The sequence below is a fragment of the Hyla sarda genome, chromosome 8 (assembly GCF_029499605.1).
Source record: "Hyla sarda isolate aHylSar1 chromosome 8, aHylSar1.hap1, whole genome shotgun sequence".
NCBI classification, from domain to species: Eukaryota; Metazoa; Chordata; class Amphibia; order Anura; family Hylidae; genus Hyla; species Hyla sarda.
In genome coordinates, this window is record NC_079196.1 from 43,138,736 (window position 1) to 43,160,310 (window position 21,575).

The following is a 21,575-nucleotide window of genomic DNA, read 5'->3' on the forward strand; positions in this document are numbered from 1 at the left end:
TTTTGTACACATTTTTCGTCTTCACGGGTTGCCTACGCAGATTGTCTCGGATAGAGGGGTCCAATTCGTGTCTAAATTCTGGAGAGCTCTCTGTAAACAACTCAAGATTAAATTAAATTTTTCCTCTGCATATCATCCCCAGTCCAATGGACAAGTAGAAAGAATTAACCAGATCCTGGGTGATTATTTGCGACATTTTGTTTCCTCCCGCCAGGATGACTGGGCAGATCTCCTTCCATGGGCCGAATTCTCGTATAACTTCAGGGTCTCTGAATCTTCCTCCAAATCCCCATTTTTCGTGGTGTACGGCCGTCACCCTCTTCCCCCCCTCCCTACCCCCTTGCCCTCTGGTCTGCCCGCTGTGGATGAAATTTCTCGTGACCTTTCCATTATATGGAGAGAGACCCAAAATTCTCTCTTACAGGCTTCTTCACGCATGAAGAGGTTCGCGGATAAGAAAAGAAGAGCTCCCCCCGTTTTTTCCCCTGGAGACAAGGTATGGCTCTCCGCTAAATATGTCCGCTTCCGTGTCCCTAGCTACAAGTTGGGACCACGCTATCTTGGTCCTTTCAAAATTCTGTGTCAAATTAATCCTGTCTCTTATAAACTTCTTCTTCCTCCTTCTCTTCGTATCCCTAATGCCTTTCACGTCTCTCTTCTCAAACCACTCATCCTCAACCGTTTTTCTCCCAAATCTGTTCCTCCCACTCCTGTTTCCGGCTCCTCGGACGTCTTCTCGGTCAAGGAGATTTTGGCTGCCAAAAAGGTCAGAGGAAAAAATTTTTTTTTAGTAGACTGGGAGGGTTGTGGTCCTGAAGAGAGATCCTGGGAACCTGAGGACAACATCCTTGACAAAGTCTGCTCCTCAGGTTCTCAGGCTCCAAGAAGAGGGGGAGACCCAAGGGGGGGGGTACTGTTACGCCGAGCGCTCCGGGTTCCCGCTCCTCCCCGGAGCGCTCGCTTCACCTCCTCCGCTGCAGCGCCCCGGTCACGTCCTCTGACCCGGGGCGCTGCGATCCTGCTGCTAGCCGGGATGCGATTCGCGATGCGGGTAGCGCCCGCTCGCGATGCGCACCCCGGCTCTCCTACCTGACTCGCTCCCCGTCTGTTCTGTCCCGGCGCGCGCGGCCCCGCTCCCTAGGGCGCGCGCGCGCCGGGTCTCTGCGATTTAAAGGGCCACTGCGCCGCTGATTGGCGCAGTGGTTCCAATTAGAGTTATCACCTGTGCACTCCCTATATTACCTCACTTCCCTTGCACTCCCTTGCCGGATCTTGTTGCCTTAGTGCCAGTGAAAGCGTTCCTTGTGTGTCCCTTGCCAGTGTTTCCAGACCTTCTGCCGTTGCCCCTGACTACGATCCTTGCTGCCTGCCCCGACCTTCTGCTACGTCCGACCTTGCTTCTGCCTACTCCCTTGTACCGCGCCTATCTTCAGCAGCCAGAGAGGTGAGCCGTTGCTAGTGGATACGACCTGGTCACTACCGCCGCAGCAAGACCATCCCGCTTTGCGGCGGGCTCTGGTGAAAACCAGTAGTGGCTTAGAACCGGTCCACTAGCACGGTCCACGCCAATCCCTCTCTGGCACAGAGGGTCCACTACCTGCCAGCCGGCATCGTGACAGCAATGAGGGGCATTTATCAAATCTGTAATTTCTTCTTGTTGACTTGAGAGCAAAAAAACTGTGGTTAAAGTGGCGGTTGTGTGCCAAATTTATCAAATGGCACACAGATTTTGATGAATGATCACAGAACTGCTCTAGTTAAATGGCGCACATTCACTTATTTATTCCTGCATGGGCAGGATGCCATTGTATACAGCTCTGCGGGTGGATTCTTGGACTAATGCCTATGACGCCGGGAGCATTTGTGGCCCATTAGTAGCTTCGGCGAAAAGGGACATTGAACCTGGACCCTTGCAGGTGCCTTCTGGCCTAGAGGGGAAGGGTAGTTTCGTTGGGGGGTCTCTCTCCTTTAGGAGAAGGGCTTTGCGATGGCCTTGTGCAAGTTTTTTTGAGTTGTGCACTTTTTTCTTGCACTTGGGTGATACAGAGCATGTGCCTCAGCTCTTCAATAAAAAAATTTTTAAAAAACTGCTCTGGTTAAATGTCGCACAGACTTTAATACAATTGTCGCGTAGAGTTAAATAGTTATATTTCATAACTTCTAAATCTGGCCTGTGCAACTTTCGTGAGACTAAGTGAGATAAATTGTGAGATAAATTAGTGACCACTGCACAAAGTGCATTAAATAAAAACACTTCATGGTCAGGAAATGTAAAAGGTCTAAGCCGTAGATTTATCAAAACTTGTGTTGGGGAAAAGAGGTGCAGTTGCCCATAGTGATCAATTAGAGTGCTAAAAAATAAAAGGAGCAATCTGATTGGTTGCTATGGGCAACTGCACCACTCTTCCTCTTTACAGGTTTTAATAAATCTCCTACTAAAATGCAATGTTGCAGAAAAAGTCACACAGGGCCAGCCTGCGACTTTTCCTGCAACAAATTTAGACCAAAAATGTAGTCTAAACAGATTGATAAATTCCCCTCAATGGGGGATATTTATCAAAGTTGTCTATGTTCCGCATCAATATAGACCAAACTACAGAGCGTTAGGCCGGTCTATTGTGCGCCTAATTTATCAAAAGTCGCACGGATCTTGATAAATTCTGCGCACTGACTTCGGGATCTATGGTTTAGACTGTATTTGCACCTGCTCCAGCATGGTCTGACATTTCAGCATACTTTTGGCTGATGTGACTTTTTCTTGAAAAGTCGCTATTGATAAATTCAGCACCAATGCATTTTTCCATCTAAGGCTGCTTTCACACAATTAATCTGTTAAATGATCCGTTATAAACGTTCGTTATAAAAACCCTAAAAATCGGACGTTAAACGGCCATTACAAAATTCCATTCGGCCGTTACAAAATCCCATTATAGTATATGGGATTTTTACATTATCCGTTTTAACCCGTTATTAATAAAGGACGTTATTTTGTGACGGAAGATAATAACGGGAGAAATAGTGCATGCACTATTTCTTCCGTTCATTCTCCCGTCACAAAATAAAGGGTATGAATACTTATGTCACTGCAAGAGTTGCATGCTACAGGAGAGCTCCATAGATTACTAATGACCCCATATCTGAGACCTATTCTATACACAAAGTATGGGGATCCTGAATGCACTGTATGTGTCCTTACTAAAATGAGGTTATATATCTCTTAGTCACCAGTATAATGTTGGTTACATTGATACCTATGATACCGTAATGGGTAACTCCTCAATTACATAGCACCTGTTCTTCCTCATCTGCCAGGAATTCTTATGACACTTCTACCTAGAACATAAGACAACACTGTATAACACTAAAATAATTAATGTACTCAAGATCTGCTCTTTTATAAGGGGCTATTAAATATGTAACTCATTGGGGGGAATTCATCAAGCTGTGCTTACATAACAAATTACTTTCACTGCTTTCCATGGTGTACCATATATACTCGAGTATAAGCCGAGTTTTTTCAGCACCATTTTTCGTGCTGAAAACACCCCCCTCGGCTTATACTCGAGTGAACTCTCTGCCCTCAGTGGTCTTCAACCTGCGGACCTCCAGAGGTTTCAAAACTACAACTCCAAGCATGCCCGGACAGCCGATGGCTGACAGGGCATGCTGGGAGTTGTAGTTTTGAAACCTCTGGAGGTCCGCAGGTTGAAGACCACTGCGGCCTTCGTCATCATCCAACCCCCCCCCACCCCCTTTTGTTTTGTACTCACCTCCCCGCGGCGGGAAGGAAGGGTGAGCTGGTCCGGGTCATCTGTGCTGCAGGGACCGTCTGGTGTGGAGGGAGAGTCGTTACGGGCTGTCCATCTTCGCCGGGGGGGCCTCTTCTCCGCGCTTCGGGCCCGGAATAGTGACGTTGCATTGACGACGACGCACAGGGACGTTCATGCACAACGTCCCTGTGCGTCGTCGTCAAGGCAACATCACTATTCCGGGCCCCAAGCGCGGAAAAGAGGCCCCCCCCCGGTGAAGATGGACAGCCCGGAACGACTATCCCTCCCCACCGGACGGTCCCTACAGCACAGATGGCCCGGACCATCTCACCCTAACTTCCCGCCAAGGGGAGGTGAGTACAAAACTAAAAGGGGGGGGTGTAGGGTCCGATGGCTGTCCGGGCATGCTGGGAGTTGTAGTTTTGAAACATCTGGAGGTCCGCAAGTTGAAGAAGACTGTTCAGACATTGACAAGCGATGATGATGAAGGGGGGGGGGGATGATGACAGGTGGTGATGACGAAGGGGGGGTGTGGGATGATGACAGGTGGTGATGATGACAGGTGGTGATGATGAAGGGGGGGTGTGGGATGATGACAGGCGGTGATGATGAAGGGGGGGGTGATGACAGGGTGATGATGAGGGTGTTAATGACAGGATTCTGGATGATGACCTTAGGCTTATAGTCGAGTCAATAACTTTTCCTGGGTTTTTGGGGTGAAATTAGGGGCCTCGGCTTATATTTGGGTCGGCTTATACTTGAGTATATACGGTAAGCGTTTCTTACGGGTGACACATTTATCACACTATCACAGGGGGGTTGATAAATTTGGCATACATAAGCAAAAACACGTTTTTTTTAGCATACATACGCAAAAACTAAGAAATGACTTCAGAACACAGCTTTGTAACACCACCTCTTCTCCTCTGTGACTTTCCTGCTCTAAAGCTGCATTTATGACAAAAATGTGCGATATATATATGTATTTATTTAATTTTTTTAACACTTTTTTTTTACCCTAAATGTACTAACTCATTTTTTGTATGTTTTTTTTTTTTCTCATTTCAGTTCTGTGTATGCAAAGGACTACTTCAGACGACGGTGACCAGAATTTTTTACATTTTTTTTTTTATATATAAATAAAATGGTTAACGAGGGCTTGTGGGGGAGTGTTTTTTTTTTAGTTTTCTTAACAGGGTTAGTAGTGTAAGCTGTCTAATAGAAGGAATCTATTACTAAGCTAGGATTTAGTGTTAGCCACAGCTAGTACTAACTCCCAATTATTACTCCGGTACCCACCGCCACAGGGGTGCTGGGAAGAGCCGGTACCAACAGGCCTGGAGTGTCAAAAATGGAGCTCATGGGCCTAGGCAGTAACAGGCTGGCGTTATTTGGAGAGGGCCAGTAACAATGGTCCTAACCCACCATGGTAACATCAGGCTGTTGCTGCTTGGTTGGTAACTGGTTGAGAATGAAAATACAGGGAACCACACAAATTTTTTGCATAAATAATTAATTTATTTTCATTCTTAGCACAATACCAACCAAGCAGCAACTCCATTATGAATAAAGTTTCACTTGTTTGATTGAAATTCCAAGAAAAAAACTGTGCAAAGTGAAAAACTGTATGGTGAAAACCAGATGGAACCTTACACACATATGGACTGTACGGTTCCCATTGATTCCCATGTTTAAAAAAAAGTATACTTTTCAATAAGTTTTTTCACCGGGACCAAAAACCGTGGTAGGCTATGGTTTTGGGTACGGGAGAAAAACTGAAAACCATACAAGATGCAAAACGGATGCAACCGGATGCATCTTTTGGCATATGGTTTTCAATGGAGAGTCAATGCATACGGTTTTCAATACGGTTCCGTACGGTTTTCAAATTGAAAACATATACGGGAACTGTATTGCAGCCTTAATCAGTTTATGTTCTGAGTTCACATGAACCAGAGGTGTGTGGTGTCTTTTCTGAGAGGACATAAGGATCACATGATCTCAGGACAACATGGGGCTACCCAGTTGGGGTATAAGGACTCCATTTCAATCCCCAAATCCAGGTGTGTAAACCTTGTGGCCTTATAGAAGACTGGAGGCTGTAATCACTGCCAAAGGGGCTTCAACTAAGTCCTGCAGCTAAAGTGCCTTAACTAAAGTCTGCAAACCAAACCCAAAATCTAATCTCCACTGTAAAGCATAGGGGGGAAGCATCATGGTTTGAGGCTTCTATGCTGCATCAGGGCCTTATCACCTGAACAATGAATTCAAAGGTGTATGAACATATTTTACAGGAGAATGTAAGGGCAGCAGTACATAACCTCAAGCTAAAGAGATGTTGGACAATGCAACAAGACAGTGACCCAAAGCACAGAAGTAAATTAGCTAAAGAAAGATTGAAAGTAGATTTGTAGTTTGGAATGATCAAGTCAGGCAGGGTATTGCTTATCAGAAATATCGACCAACTAAAACAAAAGGAAGAAAGGTCCAAAATTCCTCCTTAAAGGGGTACTCCGGGAGCTCGTGATGTCATAGCCCCACCCCCTCATGACATCACGTCCCGCCCCCTCAATGCAAGTCTATGGGAGGGGGTGTGACGGCTGTCACACCCCCTCCCATAGACTTGCATCGAGGGGATGGGGCTATGACGTCACAAGCTCCCGACATCGGCTCCAGCGTTCGTAACAGTTTGTTCCAAACGCTGAGCAGTGGAGTACCCCTTTAACATTGTGAAAATCTTATTCACTGTTGCAGGAAAAATGTATTAAAGGCTATTGCTGCTAAAGGGGTTTTAACAGGTTATTAAATTCAAAAGTACACCACCATTTTCTCCCTGCACAGTGGATGTTTAATATACCTACTCAATAAAAGAAATAAAGTACACTGTTTGTGTGTTATTGGTTAAGCTAGTCCATGAAGGAAACAATCAGGTATATTAATCACAATATAGTAATAATTAATGCAGAAATCCAGATAGTTCCAAATGGTTCATTTACTCTTTCCTGAAGCTGTACACGACATATAAGTGAATAAGATGAAACATTTTAAAAGAGCATAACTTGAGAACGTGAATGTTCACAGTAGTGAATGTGACATGGTCCCTGGAAATTATATTTAACAGCTGGCACCCAGTGTATATTATTTGCATTGACTGCATTAGGAAGGTAAATTCCTCTCTATTGTGTTCAGCTGTTAAGCTCCCAAAAACACAAAATTACTTTTTATTCAATTACCAGGAAAAAATTCCACTAAGGCCGAGTGGAAACTTTGCTAAATCCAATATTATTCTGTATAATCTCCCCCATCTTTCCACAAATCCTTCCCCTCTACCAACTGTTATCTGATACAACCCTTGAAACCTCGGTCCGGATACTGTATAATAAAGATTGGCAGCCCGGGATATTGAGATTATTTTTTAAACTTCCCCATCTAAACAGTGAAATGTTCACCACCACAGAATTTCAAGAAGGTTCCTTATAGGTCACACAAACTAAAATAAATACAAGGCATGAACTGTAGGATGCAACAATAAATGTCTCAATATAAAAAAAAATTATAATCGAATTAGCAAACCGTCTTTTCGTAATTAAAACCTAATTTTCTCATTGATGAGCCCAGCTTTCTGTCTTTTGCATTCACACAATGCAATAAGCTCTTAGTTATTTGAGCAGCTCTATGTTTATACTGGTTTTCAGCCTCTGAGGAAATGATAAGAAGCTGGAGTTTGAAAGTTTTCTGAGTTTTTATTATACAGTTATTAATCTTTTCTATACACAAGACTGCTGTGTAACCTTACCGGTTTGACTTAGGGCCAAACTTCAGTTCAGAGTCTAGATATCTAGATGTAGATATATAGGTTTTCATCCTTTATCCCACTCAAGGATATCGAAGCTGGACCTCTACTGCTAGAGGATACCAGATCGCTATCCTAAAAGTGATACAGAGAGACACAGCCCAGTCCAGTGTTGGTTAAAGAGTCAGTAGTGGAAAGAAGCTCCAATAGGTGGTTCTTATCAGTAACAGGAAAATTAACTCAGATAGGGTTAGGCAGCCTAAAGGTTTAGATGTAGCAGGACTTGAAGAGGCTCTTAGAAGCAGGAGAAAAAAGTCAGTAAAGGAGAGTCTGTGAGGTACACGAGGGTCAGGCAGAGGCAACATCAAGTAGACAGGCACAGGTCAGATACGGGACAGCAGGACAGGAACTCACAACTTTGATATGGCTAAACCACAATATTGCTGAGGCACAGGTGACTGGGCAGAGTAGCCTTAAAGGGTAGCTCCCACCATCCATTTTTTTTCTTTCTGTCCCTGCCTATTGCCCATCTATCCCTAACCCCCTTCCTGCCTTTACATTTTTTTTTACTATATTAAAATGCCTTTTTGTCTGCCTGGTAGTGTGCTCACTACCAGGCAGACTTCCCCAGCAGGCACCACGTCACTGATGGCTGCTGGGGCCGTCACTTCCGCCCTTAGCTCACTATACAGCGTGCCTCCAGCTGTTTGACCACTACAACTCCCAGCTTGCCCTGACATCAACTGGTTGTCAGGGTATTCTGGGAGTTGTAGTGGTGAAACAGCTGGAGGCACCCTGTGGTGAAAACAATAACTTTGTTTAACCAGCGCAGCAGTGCTACTTCGGGAGGAGCAGCGGCGGCGGAGGTGCTCTCCCCCATGCCTCTAGTGCTGAGCAGCGGTGCTTCCCCGAGCCCCGCTTCCCCCACCCCATTCCTCTAGTGGTGCAGACTTACCGGAGGATCAATGAGCTGCCTCCGGACAGGGTAACGGGGGCGGACAGGCGGGGCAGCGTGCGAGGCCAGTGGAGCTGGCCAATGCGTGCAGCCCCAGCTATCAGCGTGCTCGCTCTCGCCTGTTTGATTGACAGGCGGGAGCGAGCACCGCAGTGACTGAATTTCGACTCACTGCCAGGCTTAAATTAGTCAAAATCCAGTAGTGACGTCACTGCAGAATGCATTCGGCCACTAGGAGGGCGACCCCTAGTGGCCGAATTTAAAAGTGATTTTAAACTTGTTTAAAATCACTTTTTTAATTAAAGTTTATTAGAGATATGTTGTAGTACTTAAGTACTACAACATATCAATGTTTAGATTTCATGACAGTGCCCATTTAAATAGGTAATGCCAGGCAGGGATAGGTGGAGGACACATTAGATAAGCCTTTTAAGTTGCACAGCTTGTAGAGTGCAGACAAAGAACTGCGGCTACAGGGAAAGCAGCAGGAGAGAGGCATGAATTGGTAGGTAGCCTGGAGCAGACACATTGCATGCAGGCTGGTACCAACTGCCGATGTTACATTCATGGCCTTTTCTCATGATAGGTAATCAATATCAGATCAACAGCTGTCTGATTTAAGGCACCACTCCCGATCAGCTATTTGAAGGGCTGTCTCAATGTCTTTTCTGCAATGGAAAGGACATGTGCTGGTAAACATCAATCAGAGAGTCGTACTTGCATGAGAACCATAGCCCCTAATCAATGTCATTGTTCATCAACCTTGTCTTGTATTACAGCTTAGCCTCAACTCAATGGGTTAAGATGAAATACCAGTCAAAGACTATGGATAAGGGTGGTGCGGTTTCTGGGAAAAACATATCTGACAACCCCTTTTCACATACTTTCACTCTGTGTTTTGCATTGTTCAGGAAAACTTCCAGCGCATGAGAATACTTTTGGGCTATTCTTTACTTTTGAAATCCAGGAAAATTGTCTACCATTTCGGGACATCAACATACATAAAAACAATGATGGCCCACTGCGGACAACTATCCACAGGAAAACCACTGCAACGAACAGTTTCCTGAAGTGGGAGAGTTGCCACCCGGGTCCCCTGAAAAGGGGTACCCCGCGTGGACAATATCTCCGCCCAGGAGGAACTGTTCGGAGAAACGGAATTTTGAGACATGCGCACACGTTTACAAGAAAGGGGATATCCGTCACATGTACTATCCTCTGCTTATAAGTATGCACTATCGAGACCCAGGGAATCACTACTAACACCCAAGCCACAAATCCCAGACACAAATGTAACGCGTATAGTAGCCACGTATGACCATGGCTCAACAGCCATGTGTGAAATCCTAAGAAAACATTGGGATATACTTTGGATGGATTTGGATATTTGAGACAATACCCCTTAATTACCTTTAGAAGGGGACAGAATCTAGCCGATATCCTTATGCAGAGTCACTTACATCAAACTCATGTTGAGGAAGGGACCTGGCTGGATAGAGCCAGATAGAACCCTGGAGGCCCTCAATGTGGTCATTTTAAAGCATGCCCTAACATATTAAAATCAAAAACCTTAAATAATTATACCACAGCAGAAGTATTTAATCTACGTGAATTTATCAACTGTACAACACGGTCTGTAATTTACTTAGCTATCTGTCCATGCTCACTGAAATATGTGGGGAAAACTAGGAGACCTTTAAAAACTCGAGTCCTAGAACACTTGGGGGATTTAACACATAGCTGGGATGAACGGTGGCACGACACATGAACGAGGAACATGGAGGGAATGTTAGCAATTGGAAATTTATGGGCATAGAGAAGGTTTGGCCTTCACCTAGGGGAGGTGATTTGGATCGATTATTACTTTAAAAGAAATGTCTATGGATCCCTAAATTGGTCACAGTTTTCCCGTAGGATCTGAATGACCAGTTAAACTTTGCCTGTTTTCTATGACTATGTCTGTAGTTACATGGTGGCACCCCCCCCCCCCCCTCTTGTCATAACAGTGATTGTAGGAAGTCAGTGGACACTGTAGCTAGTCTTGAGTTAGCATCACCGTATAGAAGAGGGCTTGCCAGGCAAGTAGGAGGTTCGGGAGTGGGGCTGCCCTTTTTAGGGTGTCACACCCTGCCTAGGTGTTAGGAATAATTATAGCTATAACAGAGCCCTGATAGGATCCCTAAGCCCCCGCATATACCCTCACCTGTCCTATCAGGTCTTTCCCGGAGTGGGTGCCAACCTGTGTAGATTGGAAGTGGCCTAGGCTTTCTGCATCTGCCACAAATTGAATTCCTCCCAGACCAAATAAATTGCCTCCCCCCCCCCCCAAATAAAATTGTCCCCTCCCCTCTTTTCCTAAAATTTCTAAAAATTTTCCAATAATCTAAATGTGTAAATTACGGACTTTGTACATGGGGTGGTGGTGACCTTCACAACATACCTTAGTAACCTGTATCAGTCTAAAAAGTGTGGTGCCGGAAGATGACCTATCCCCCCATTGTATAAAGTATTCTATAATGGATGAAATGCAGTGTGCCTCTTTAGGTTATAAATTAGCCTAGTATGTGGTACCATGGAATAGGATATGATCAAATCAAAGCTACCATATGACCTCGTCATTTATAACATATTAGCTAGGTTGCCTATGTAGACATCCCATTGCATTAATAATGGAAATGCCAGAGATCTATGTATGTTCTTTTGATTACCCTACCGTACACCCAATGGGATTAAACAACAAACAATATGATACCAACCTTACGTGCATGAACTATAGATGTATGCGAGGAATCTCAAATATCAGACACGCATATTTATTATGTTTTTTTCAGTACATAGTGTATACCAGTGGCCAAAATCATGTGGCAATGCGCTCCAATCCGGTAAGAATGTGTACCCACATCAAAGATTCAGCCCGGCCCGACTGTGGCATCACAGGGAGGGCGTGGCTTGATTATGCGACAGCCCAGTGACCGGAAATGATGTCAGACGCTAGGATCTCTGGCACGGAAGTATGATGGCAATATGTATGGTGATAATATTCCTTCTTTCTCATTGAACTTGTTTTTCTTGTCCTGTGTTTTACAATATTTTTTTTTATAGACGATGAGTAAGACAGCTGTGTAAAGGGCCCCGAAATTTCTGATGGCAGCCCTGCTGGGGATATTTCTATTATAATACAGACAATTATCTTTTTTCCCTAGATATTTGGTGCTGAAGGTACTGTTTATTAGACATGGTTCAACACATTGTTAATTATTGTAATTTTGTTATACTTTATGGTTTTTTTATTGCTTCCCAACACAGGGCTGCAAAATAATGATTCATAAAACCACAATATTTAACAGATACAATTACACAATTGTAACAAAGTACACAGCTACCCATTACATGTTATAATTGGAAACTGCACCGACAGTACTTGCTTAATATAGAGGCATTTATGAGTGTCATCAGGGCAGTACAGGTAATAGCACTGGTCAGGAGCCCAGGCAAACAGGTCCAAAATGTGTCCCAACCTAACCCACTCACATACTTAGTAGTCAACCTATTGGACCTGTACAATGGGCTTATTATTAATAGGGCTAGTTACCAATTTGTAAAAATGTGTCCAATACATAATACAGACTGTGTTCTGTACTATTATCACACATTACTAAAAGCAGCCCTGCACAGTACTAATGGTAGCCTGGGGACAAATGGGCTTTTCCAAAATTCTAAGTTTTGCTTGGCCTTTCCAAATACAGGACCTACTGATTATATGGATTTATTAGCCATATTTTGGAAGAGAAATTTGGATTTACAGTCGTCCTTGAAAGTTGTGACCCCATTTTTTTTTTAGGTTTCTGCATGAATTTAATCTAAAATGACATCAGATTTTCACAGATATCATAACGGTAGATACAGTGAACTATAGTAATAAAATTATCTGTGAGTGGCAAAAGTATGTAAGTCTGTATAAACATAGGAGGTATATATATATATGGTATATACCTAACTTCTCAGTGCCTACAGGGACTCTTGTCTTTGACAAGGGTCCCTTCTCCTTTATGTAGTTTCCATGGCACAAATATCTGGCCAGCCCCATGAATGTGTACAGATACTGTATGCATCATTGCTTATATTCCCTTATACAGGCCCTCTGCGGCCAGTCAAGCAAACTGTACAGAGCCCAAGGAGTTAAGTAGCTTACAATGTAAACCTTACTGCTCAGTACCTACAGAAGCAGGCTACCATGTTTTCTGACAGGAGTCCCTCCAACTGGTCAAATCTGAATTCCATTCCATAGACCCTACTCTTATTCAAGATTATTGAAAGGTAGGATGAAGAAATTAAATGTCTTGAAAAATAGTACCTCACATCCTTCATGTATATAAATGATCATTTTGTGTCTTAGTCAAGTAGGATTCTTCGCAAAATAGATGGAGGTGTTGAAGTATGGCAACAGCTGGGCTATGGGGACTGTATTAAAATAGCAAATATTAGCAATATGCTAAATGTATCAATCTATGGTATCTCTGTTGATCAGCAGAATGAAATGGCTATGATGCCTGCATGTTTCTTTCTTGTAGGATTGTCGAAGGTTGAACCTTCAGAGATCACCCAAACATCAGAGTTACATCTTGGAAATCTGCTACTTCTACATCTGCTGCATGAATGTGTAATGGCAGCATGACAAAAAAAGATATGACCATATAGTACACTTACTTTACTGCAAATATTTGATCTTCAATCTCCAGTGTTCCAAGCTTTTTATATATAGCGTGCATAAACTTGTCCCCTTGATAAGCTGTTCCCCTGCCATCCACTGATGCAACAATGATGTCCTCAGTGCTTGCCAAATAGGTTTTCCAGCCAATAGAATATGAATGGTGCACCTCCTGACTGGAAGGTCCACCATACCTAAAAAAGATGGAGACATTAGATGCTGTCTGCAGTTACATGATAGCCTAGTGTGTTCATCAATTCTGTAGCATATTGTTATTGTAATTATAGGCGTTATCAAAGAACAGAAAAACAGAGCTAATTTGTTTCAAACAACAGCTGTCCCCAGGTTGTGTGGTATTACATGTTGGTTTCATTCACTTAAAGGGGTAATCCGCTGCTCAGCGTTTGGGGTCAGTAACAGTCGGATAGGCGTGGCTGGGGATCGTAATGCCCCACCTCCGCCACGCCTATCCCCTGTAAGTGAGCGCTGGGCCACTGTGTGATTGACACACAGGTCCCCAGCCCCTGATGTCCATGATGTGCAGGCCGGTGTGACTCCACTGAGCCTATACATATAATGTGCACCTTTATGTTATATGATATACAGTGCCCGTACTCCTCTTCTTTCTTCTCCTGGTGCTGGAGACGCGCTGCTTCTGCTTTCACTACAGGCAGAGAGCTCCCTACCTCTAGCACTGAGCTGGTGGCAGACAACGGGTGCGAGCTCACTGCCTCTAGCACTGCGCAGGCGCACTGAGCTGGCGGCAGACAATGGGAGCGAGCTCTCTGCCTCTAGCACTGCGCAGGCGCACTGAGCTGGCGGCAGACAACGGGAGCGAGCTCACTGCCTGTAGTGAAAGCAGAAGCAGCGCGACTCCAGCACCAGGAGAAGAAAGAAGAGGAGTACGGGCACTGTATATCATATAACATAAAGGTGCACATTATATGTATAGGCTCAGTGGAGTCACACCGGCCCGCACATCATGGACATCGGGGGGTGGGGACCTGTGTGTCAATCACACAGTGGTCCAGCGCTCACTTACAGGGGATAGGTGTGGCGGAGGTGGGGCATTACAATCCCCAGCCACGCCTATCCGACTGTTATTGATCCCACGATAAAACTATTTCCTGCTGATAAAGAGTGATAAACAGCAGCCAAAAGTACAGCTGCATTACACGTATCATCATCTATACTATCATGGTATTAGTCTGGGGGGTATCATTTCCATGACAGTTGCGCTTTATCCTGGCTATTAGAAATACACCACATGTTCCCTCCACTCCACGGACAGCATTGCAGAGAGAAAAACTGAGAACTATAGGGGACATTTATCAAAGCCAGTGTAAGTGCGCTGATGTTATACACAGGTTTTGATGGTGTAGTTGCAGTGTACATGCACCCCAATTATTAAATGGTGCAGGGCATGTGATAAATATGGGGCTAGTATTCACATTTTTGTGAAATTTCACTTCAGAACACCACTTTGTATGACAGCCTTCTCTAAGACTTTTGTGTGACTTTTTCCACCACGCAACTTTGGTTCGACTTTTTGAAATAATTGTCTACAGTGAAGTTTTGTAAGCCAGGTCTGGGCTGGTGTAGGTTTTGAGTGTAATTGAAGACTGTGCAACAAAAAAAAAAAAAGTCGCACGTCATAAATCACTGACCACTGCACATCTGTTCTAAGAGAAATCGTGCAGGCTGGCGCAAATCAAAAAGTCACACAATTTATCACAATTGCGACATTTCAGCTACAAATATACACTGAAAACCTTGTACATGCCTTGATAAATGTCCCCAATGTGTCTCTGAACCTCACTGGGAGCCAACCAATGGGAATTCTTTTAGAGAAGCAGTGACTGTGAACTATTTTTACCACAACCTACAGAAGCTGTATTTTGCCATCTTTATCTTTGTGTCTGGTGTAATTTGCCCATCATCACTTGCACGTTGTCTCTGGTGATTGCCTCTTATCACTACAGAGCAGGGTGACACTTTCCTTAAAGGGGAACTCTCCACTAGATATGCTATCCCCTATACAAAGGATAGGGATATCATGTCTGATCACATGGGTTTGGCCACTGGGGACCCCTGCGATCTCTACCGCAGCACCCCAGTTATCAAAGAAAACTGTTCTGTGCCGGATGACTGGTGATCAAAGCCGCAGTGCCCCCTAGATTCATATCTATGGGAGGAAGTATCACGCCCCATCACATAGACATGAATGGAAGGGGCGTGGTGTGACATTACAATCACAGAAGCCCCAGGCTTCCGTGATCATAACGCTGCAGGCCGGACCCTCCCGAGATCAGACATGTTGCATAGGGGAAAGGGGACGAATACCACTTTAAGGATAAATATTACCCCTTTAGTCTCACAATGATAGGCCTCTGACTAGCCAGCGAACACCCTGCTCTGTACTGATCAGGGGCAATCACCCCAAAACAGCTGTCTGAATCCATGTAGACAAAACTTAGCACACCACTTCAATCTGAATCCAGTACATTTAAAAAAATAAAGACAGGATTCTGCTCAATCAACAAGGTCGCGATTTGTCCAATCGAATTATTTATATTAAACTGATTATTTACATACACATAGAGAAGAAGAGGATACTTCCTTGACCGATCAAATCGAGGAGGTAAGGTCATCTTGTACCAGAATGCTAGAAAAACAAAGGAACAAAATGTAACATCTTAGCACTATCATTTTAGCACAATACTGTATGCTGCTTTTTTTTTATTTTATTTCCCTGTCAATAGGTGGTTGGGGCCCATCTCATTTTGCTATGGGGCCCTATGGATCCTAGTTACTCCCCTGTGCCATTGAAGTGAACACATGTAGAAAGTAGACGATCGAGCCCCCCTCTACCACTGCAGATTGGGCTTGAGGATCTCAGACTTAGGCTATGTTCACAATGTAGAATTTCCCAGTGAAATTCTTTGGGAATATTTCTCTCGGAAATTCCACTACAGCAGAGTCCCATTGATTTCAATAGGATTCTGCTGCACTGGGCACACAGCGGAAAATGCCTATTCTGGAGCTCGTAGAAAAAATAGTTATGTCTATTCTTTTTGCAGATTTCTCTCAGAAATGCATTGCCATCTATGAGCGCCTGCCTGATGATTCAAATGTGCTGAATGTCTGCCCATGTTTTCCGGATGGTCATTCCGCACGGAATCGCTCTTGTGAACATGGCCCCAGGATATGTTCACACAATGGAATTTATGAGCGGAATCTGTCAGAAAAATTCTGCTTTCAATTGGATTCTGCTGCACTGTGCAAAAGGTGGAATTTCCGATTCTGGCCTCCGCCAAAATAATTGACAAGTGAAATCATTTGATGGAAACCGCTTGGAAAAGCATTGCTGTGTATGGAAACAGCGCATTTCCGATCGGTCCTAGTGCTGGCAGGACATTTATCCGCCCGTGATTTTATAGGCAAACATTTTGCCTATTTTCCATCATGTGAACGAGGCCTTAGAATCCAGTGGGACAGTATAAGCCCCTAGACATATTTTGCTCTACATATATCCTATCCTGAAAAAGATTACCTGCTCTTTTCTGGGAGATTGCTTTGCTTTGCAAGACAGGAATATTTAAGGGTTAATCCAGAATTAGAAAAATCTAAACTGATTTCTTCCAAAAACAGTGCCGCACCTGTCCTTAGGTTGTCTGTGGTATTGTAGCTCGGTCCCATTGTAGTGAATGATGCCAAGTTGTAATACCACGAACAACCTGAGGACAGGTGTGGTGCTGTTTTTGAAAAAATAAGAAAACAAAAAAAAGCTCAGTGTGTCTATCCCTGATTAACCCCTTTTAAGGAGAGCATGAAAAATAGAATAGCAATGGTCGCTACATATGACCATTCTAACATTTTGACATCTAAAAGATTTTACAGTTTTTTTTTTGTTTTTGTATAATTTTTTTTTGTTTTTTTGCAGTTTGGGAGCACAAATTTTTGGCACATTTATTTGAAAAATTTTTGAGCGAACATTTCATTCAATACAATCCTAGTTTTTATATATTTTATAGTCGGGACAGACGCAAGAAGCTGCATAGTATTTCAGATTGGTGAACTGAATTTTCACCATTAGTGCACCACTTGCGCAGTCTATAGTACCACCTAGTGGTCACTGTGGATGGTGCATGTGTATGTAGTACGGTAAGGTTTTAAAGGGGTACTCTGGTGGAAAACTTCATATTTTTTTTTTTAATCAACTGGTGCCAGAAAGTTAAACAGATTTGTAAGTTACTTCTATTAAAAATTTTTAATCCTTCCAGTACTTATTAGCTGCTGAATATTACAGAGGAAATTATTTTCTTTTTGGAACGCAGAGCTCTCTGCTGACATCACGAGCACAGTGCTCTCTGCTGACATCTCTGTCCATTTTAAGAACTGCGAAGAGTAGGAGAAAATCCCCATAGTAAACATATAGTGCTCTGGACAGTTCCTAAAATGGACAGAGATGTCAGCAGAGAGCACTGTGCTCGTGATGTCAGCAGAGAGCTCTGTGTTCCAAAAACGAAAAAATTTCCTCTGTAGTATTCATCAGCTAATAAATACTGGAAGGATTAAGATTTTTTAATAGAAGTAATTTACAAATCTGTTTAACTTTCTGGCATCAGTTGATTTAAAAAGAAAAAAAAAAAGAATAAAAAAACGTTTCCACCGGAGTAACCCTTTAATTTTTATCAGTGTTTCCCAACCAGAGTGCCTCCAGCTGTTGCAAAACTACAACCCCCAGCATGCCCGGACAGCCGTTGGCTGTCCGGGCATGCTGGGAGTTGTAGTTTTGCAACAGCTGGAGGCACCCTGGTTGGGAAACACTGATCAAGACAAATTATAATTTTGGTGTTTTTTTTTTTACATTTTGCTGGGAGTTGTAGCTGGGAGTTGTAGCTTTGCAACAGCTGGAGGCACCCTGGTTTGGAAACATGTTTTTTTTTTTTTATAGTAAAAGAGTTTATACTTATTCCATTCTGTGTAATGCTCCCAATTTTGTCTGTAGGCATCTGCACTCCGAGAAGATTGGATTCCAGTTGCTGGTTGTCCTGTAGGATCTGGAGTTCTAACCAAATATAACCATAAATATTGGATTTGTCACAAAAACATACAGACAATGGTAAAACCTCTATAGATTACATAAGCGATCTCACATACAGAATATAAGAGTAATACCTCTATCAGTAGTGCCATTGTGAATTGTTTGGATAGGAAGCCCCGGACCTGCAACATTAAGCAAATAAAATGATTTTTTCCTACATTTTATGAATGACATTTACTAAGATAGACATTCGGAAGCTCTCACCCCAACAGCTGACCGTATAGTACTTAGCATTGGTACTAAACTTGGCATAATTATACTGGCACCGATCCTTCCTTAACGTGCAGGTGAGACATTGTTTTTCTGGACGGCTTCCTTGGAGTGAGATTCTGCAATGAAACTTGAAATTGTGTACCTAATTGTTACATTTCAACATATATACAGGTTTTTAAGGGCTTGACTGGTGTCAAAACTCCATTTTTGAATACCCAATTTAGACAATTTAGGGCGGTGTTTCCCAGCCAGTGTATGGCAACTACAGCATTCAGCTTTCCGGGCAGGGCTGGTGCAAGGATTTTGGCCACCCTAGGTGAAAGCTAATTTTGCAGCCCCTTAACCCCGTCCATTGGCCCCGCCCTTTGACATGCCCCATCTTACTACTGGGGTGACACACTGTAACAAACCTCCTCATGTAATATCCTTACTACTTGGTAGACACATTGTAACAAACCTCCTCCTCATGTAATCACCTTAAATACTAGGATGACACGTTGTAGCAAACCTCCTCCTCATGTAATCAATCACCTTACTTCTGTGGTGACACACTGTAACAAACCTCCTCCTCATGTAATATCCTCACTACAGGGGGGACACACTGTAACAAACCTCCTCATCATGAAATATCCTTACTTCTGGGGTGACACACTGTAACAAACCCCCTCCTCATGTAATATCCTTACTTCTGGGGTGACACACTGTAACAAATCTCCTCATGTAATATCCCTACTACTGCGTAGACACATTGTAACAAACCTCCTTCTCATTTAATCACCTTAAATACTGGGATGACACATTGTTACAAACCCCCTCCTCATGTAATATCCTTACTTCTGGGGTGACCCACTGTAACAAACCTCCTTCTCATGTAATCACCTTAAATACTGGGATGATACATTGTTACAAACACCCTCCTCATGTAATATCCTTACTTCTGGGGTGACACTCTGTAATAAACCTCCTCCTCCTCATGTAATATCCTCACTACAGGGGTGACACACTGTAACAAACCTCATCCTCATGTAATATCCTTACTTCTGGGGTGACACACTGTAACAAACCTCCTCCTCATGTAATATCCTTACTTCTGGGGTGACACACTGTAACAAACCTCCTCCTCATGTAATATCCTTACTTCTGGGGTGACACACTGTAACAAACCTCCTCCTCATATAATACCCTTACTTCTGGGGTGACACACTGTAACAAACCTCCTCCTCATGTAATATCCTTACTTCTGGGGTGACACACTGTAACAAACCTCCTCCTCATGTAATATCCTTACTTCTGGGGCGACACACTCTAACAAACAAGGTGATTGTTTCACCTGATTGATTCATACTTTCATGGCTATACTTTGTATTTTCTGTGTATTTATTAAGCTGTGTTCACACTATAGAATATCCGAGCGGAATACCGCTTTGAAATTCCACATGGAAATTCCGGTGCAGCAGAATCCCATTGCTGGCAAAGGGATTCTGCTGCACAGTGCACACTACGGAATTTTAGTGGTGGACATTCTTTCGACAGAATCCATCTGGAATACATTCCTGTTTTTGGGGACAGCAATGGGACTTCTATGGGACATCTATGGAATTTGGGGAATTCTGCAAGCGTAAATTCAGAAGTGTGAATGGGAGTGCGGAATCCCATAGAAGTATATGGGCTTTAATTTGAGGCAGAATTCCGCATGTGGGAATTCTGTCATGTGAATAGACCCTTATGGTGCAGGTTTCCATAGATGTTGCTTTGTTTATGGCATTAATTTCTTCTTTTTTTATGTATATATTTTTAGTGTTGAGCGGCATAGGCCATATTCGAATTCGCGAATATTCGCGAATATATGGACGAATATTCGTCATATGTTCGCAAAATTCGCATATTTGTAATATTCGCGTTTTATTTTTGCATATACGAAAACTTCGCGTATGCGAAAATTGGCAAATGCGAAAATTCGCGTAAATAAAACAGCATAAGCGAAAATTCGCTTATGCGAAAATTAGCATATAAAAAATTTGCCATGAGCGAATATTTGTATATGCTAATTTTCACATGTGCGAAAATTCGCACGACAGTCTCACACAGTAGTATTAGAGCTTTCTTTACACCACACAAGCTGGAAGCAGAGAGGGACGATCACTGTGATGTGTACTGTGATAAAAAAAATAAAAATAAGAATATTCGTAATTACGAATATATAGTGCTATATTTGCTAATATTCGCGAATTCGCGAGTATGCGATATTCGCGAGCAACACTATATATTTTATGAGGTTTTTTTTTGTTCTCTTTTTGGTATACGTGATTATAATCCAGTATACAGGCTTGTAAACCCATTAAAGAAAAGATTACCGATAAACATTCCTTCTTCCTGGAAATCCTTCAAATTCATTACTTGTATAATATCTGCAGGAAAAACACAGCACAAACCAAATCAAATGTTTATCTGCTATGTAGAAAATATGGGACGTGGGAGACATCTATGAGGAAGATTTATCAAAACCTGTCCAGAGGAAAAGTTGCCCAGTTGCCCATAGCAACCAATCAGATCACTTCTTTCATTTTTAACAAGGCCTCTGCAAAATGAAAATGAAAGAAGCCATCTGATTGGTTGCTATGGGCAACTGGGCAACTTTTCCTCTGGACCAGTTTTGATAAATCTTCCTCATAGAGAAATTGCACAAATCTGGCATAAACAGGACCTAATAAATACTGAATAATATAAGCCAGAATACAAGCCAAAAAAAAAAAAGAAAGGTCTAAACGTTATGGCTATAATACAATACAATCTCGCCAATGGGAAGTGTGGTTTGGATTACTTGGCCATTCATGGGCTAAAAATAAGGATCAGACTCAAAGACCACCATAGGTGATCCTGTGCATATCTCATTGATTTTAACATTTTTGTTCCAAACCTCTTGGAAAATATGATGAAGGTGAAGCCGTGAACAAGCTTGGCATCGTCTTTAACTCGTGTCAATATGTTATTGTCATTTACTGCAGTTTCCGTGCAGTTTGGCCACATGG

At 43.0% G+C, this 21,575-nt stretch overlaps 1 protein-coding gene across 6 annotated transcripts in view; it reads right to left on the bottom strand.

Annotated features, from left to right (window-relative positions):
- LOC130283938 (prolyl endopeptidase FAP-like) overlaps positions 1-21,575 on the bottom strand; it is a 156,645-nt gene that overhangs the window by 42,283 nt on the left and 92,787 nt on the right. For all 6 annotated transcript variants that reach the window (XR_008846882.1, XM_056533719.1, XM_056533720.1 and 3 more), the window contains 6 exons: positions 20,901-20,954; positions 18,538-18,662; positions 18,408-18,455; positions 18,199-18,297; positions 15,822-15,891; positions 13,226-13,420 (listed from right to left, as the gene is read on the bottom strand). Coding sequence is in view for 5 of the 6 variants with exons in the window: in XM_056533719.1 (XP_056389694.1) it covers positions 13,226-13,420; positions 15,822-15,891; positions 18,199-18,297; positions 18,408-18,455; positions 18,538-18,662; positions 20,901-20,954 (591 nt within the window). In the remaining variant the exon portion in view is untranslated. The remainder of the gene's footprint in view (positions 1-13,225; positions 13,421-15,821; positions 15,892-18,198; positions 18,298-18,407; positions 18,456-18,537; positions 18,663-20,900; positions 20,955-21,575) is intronic.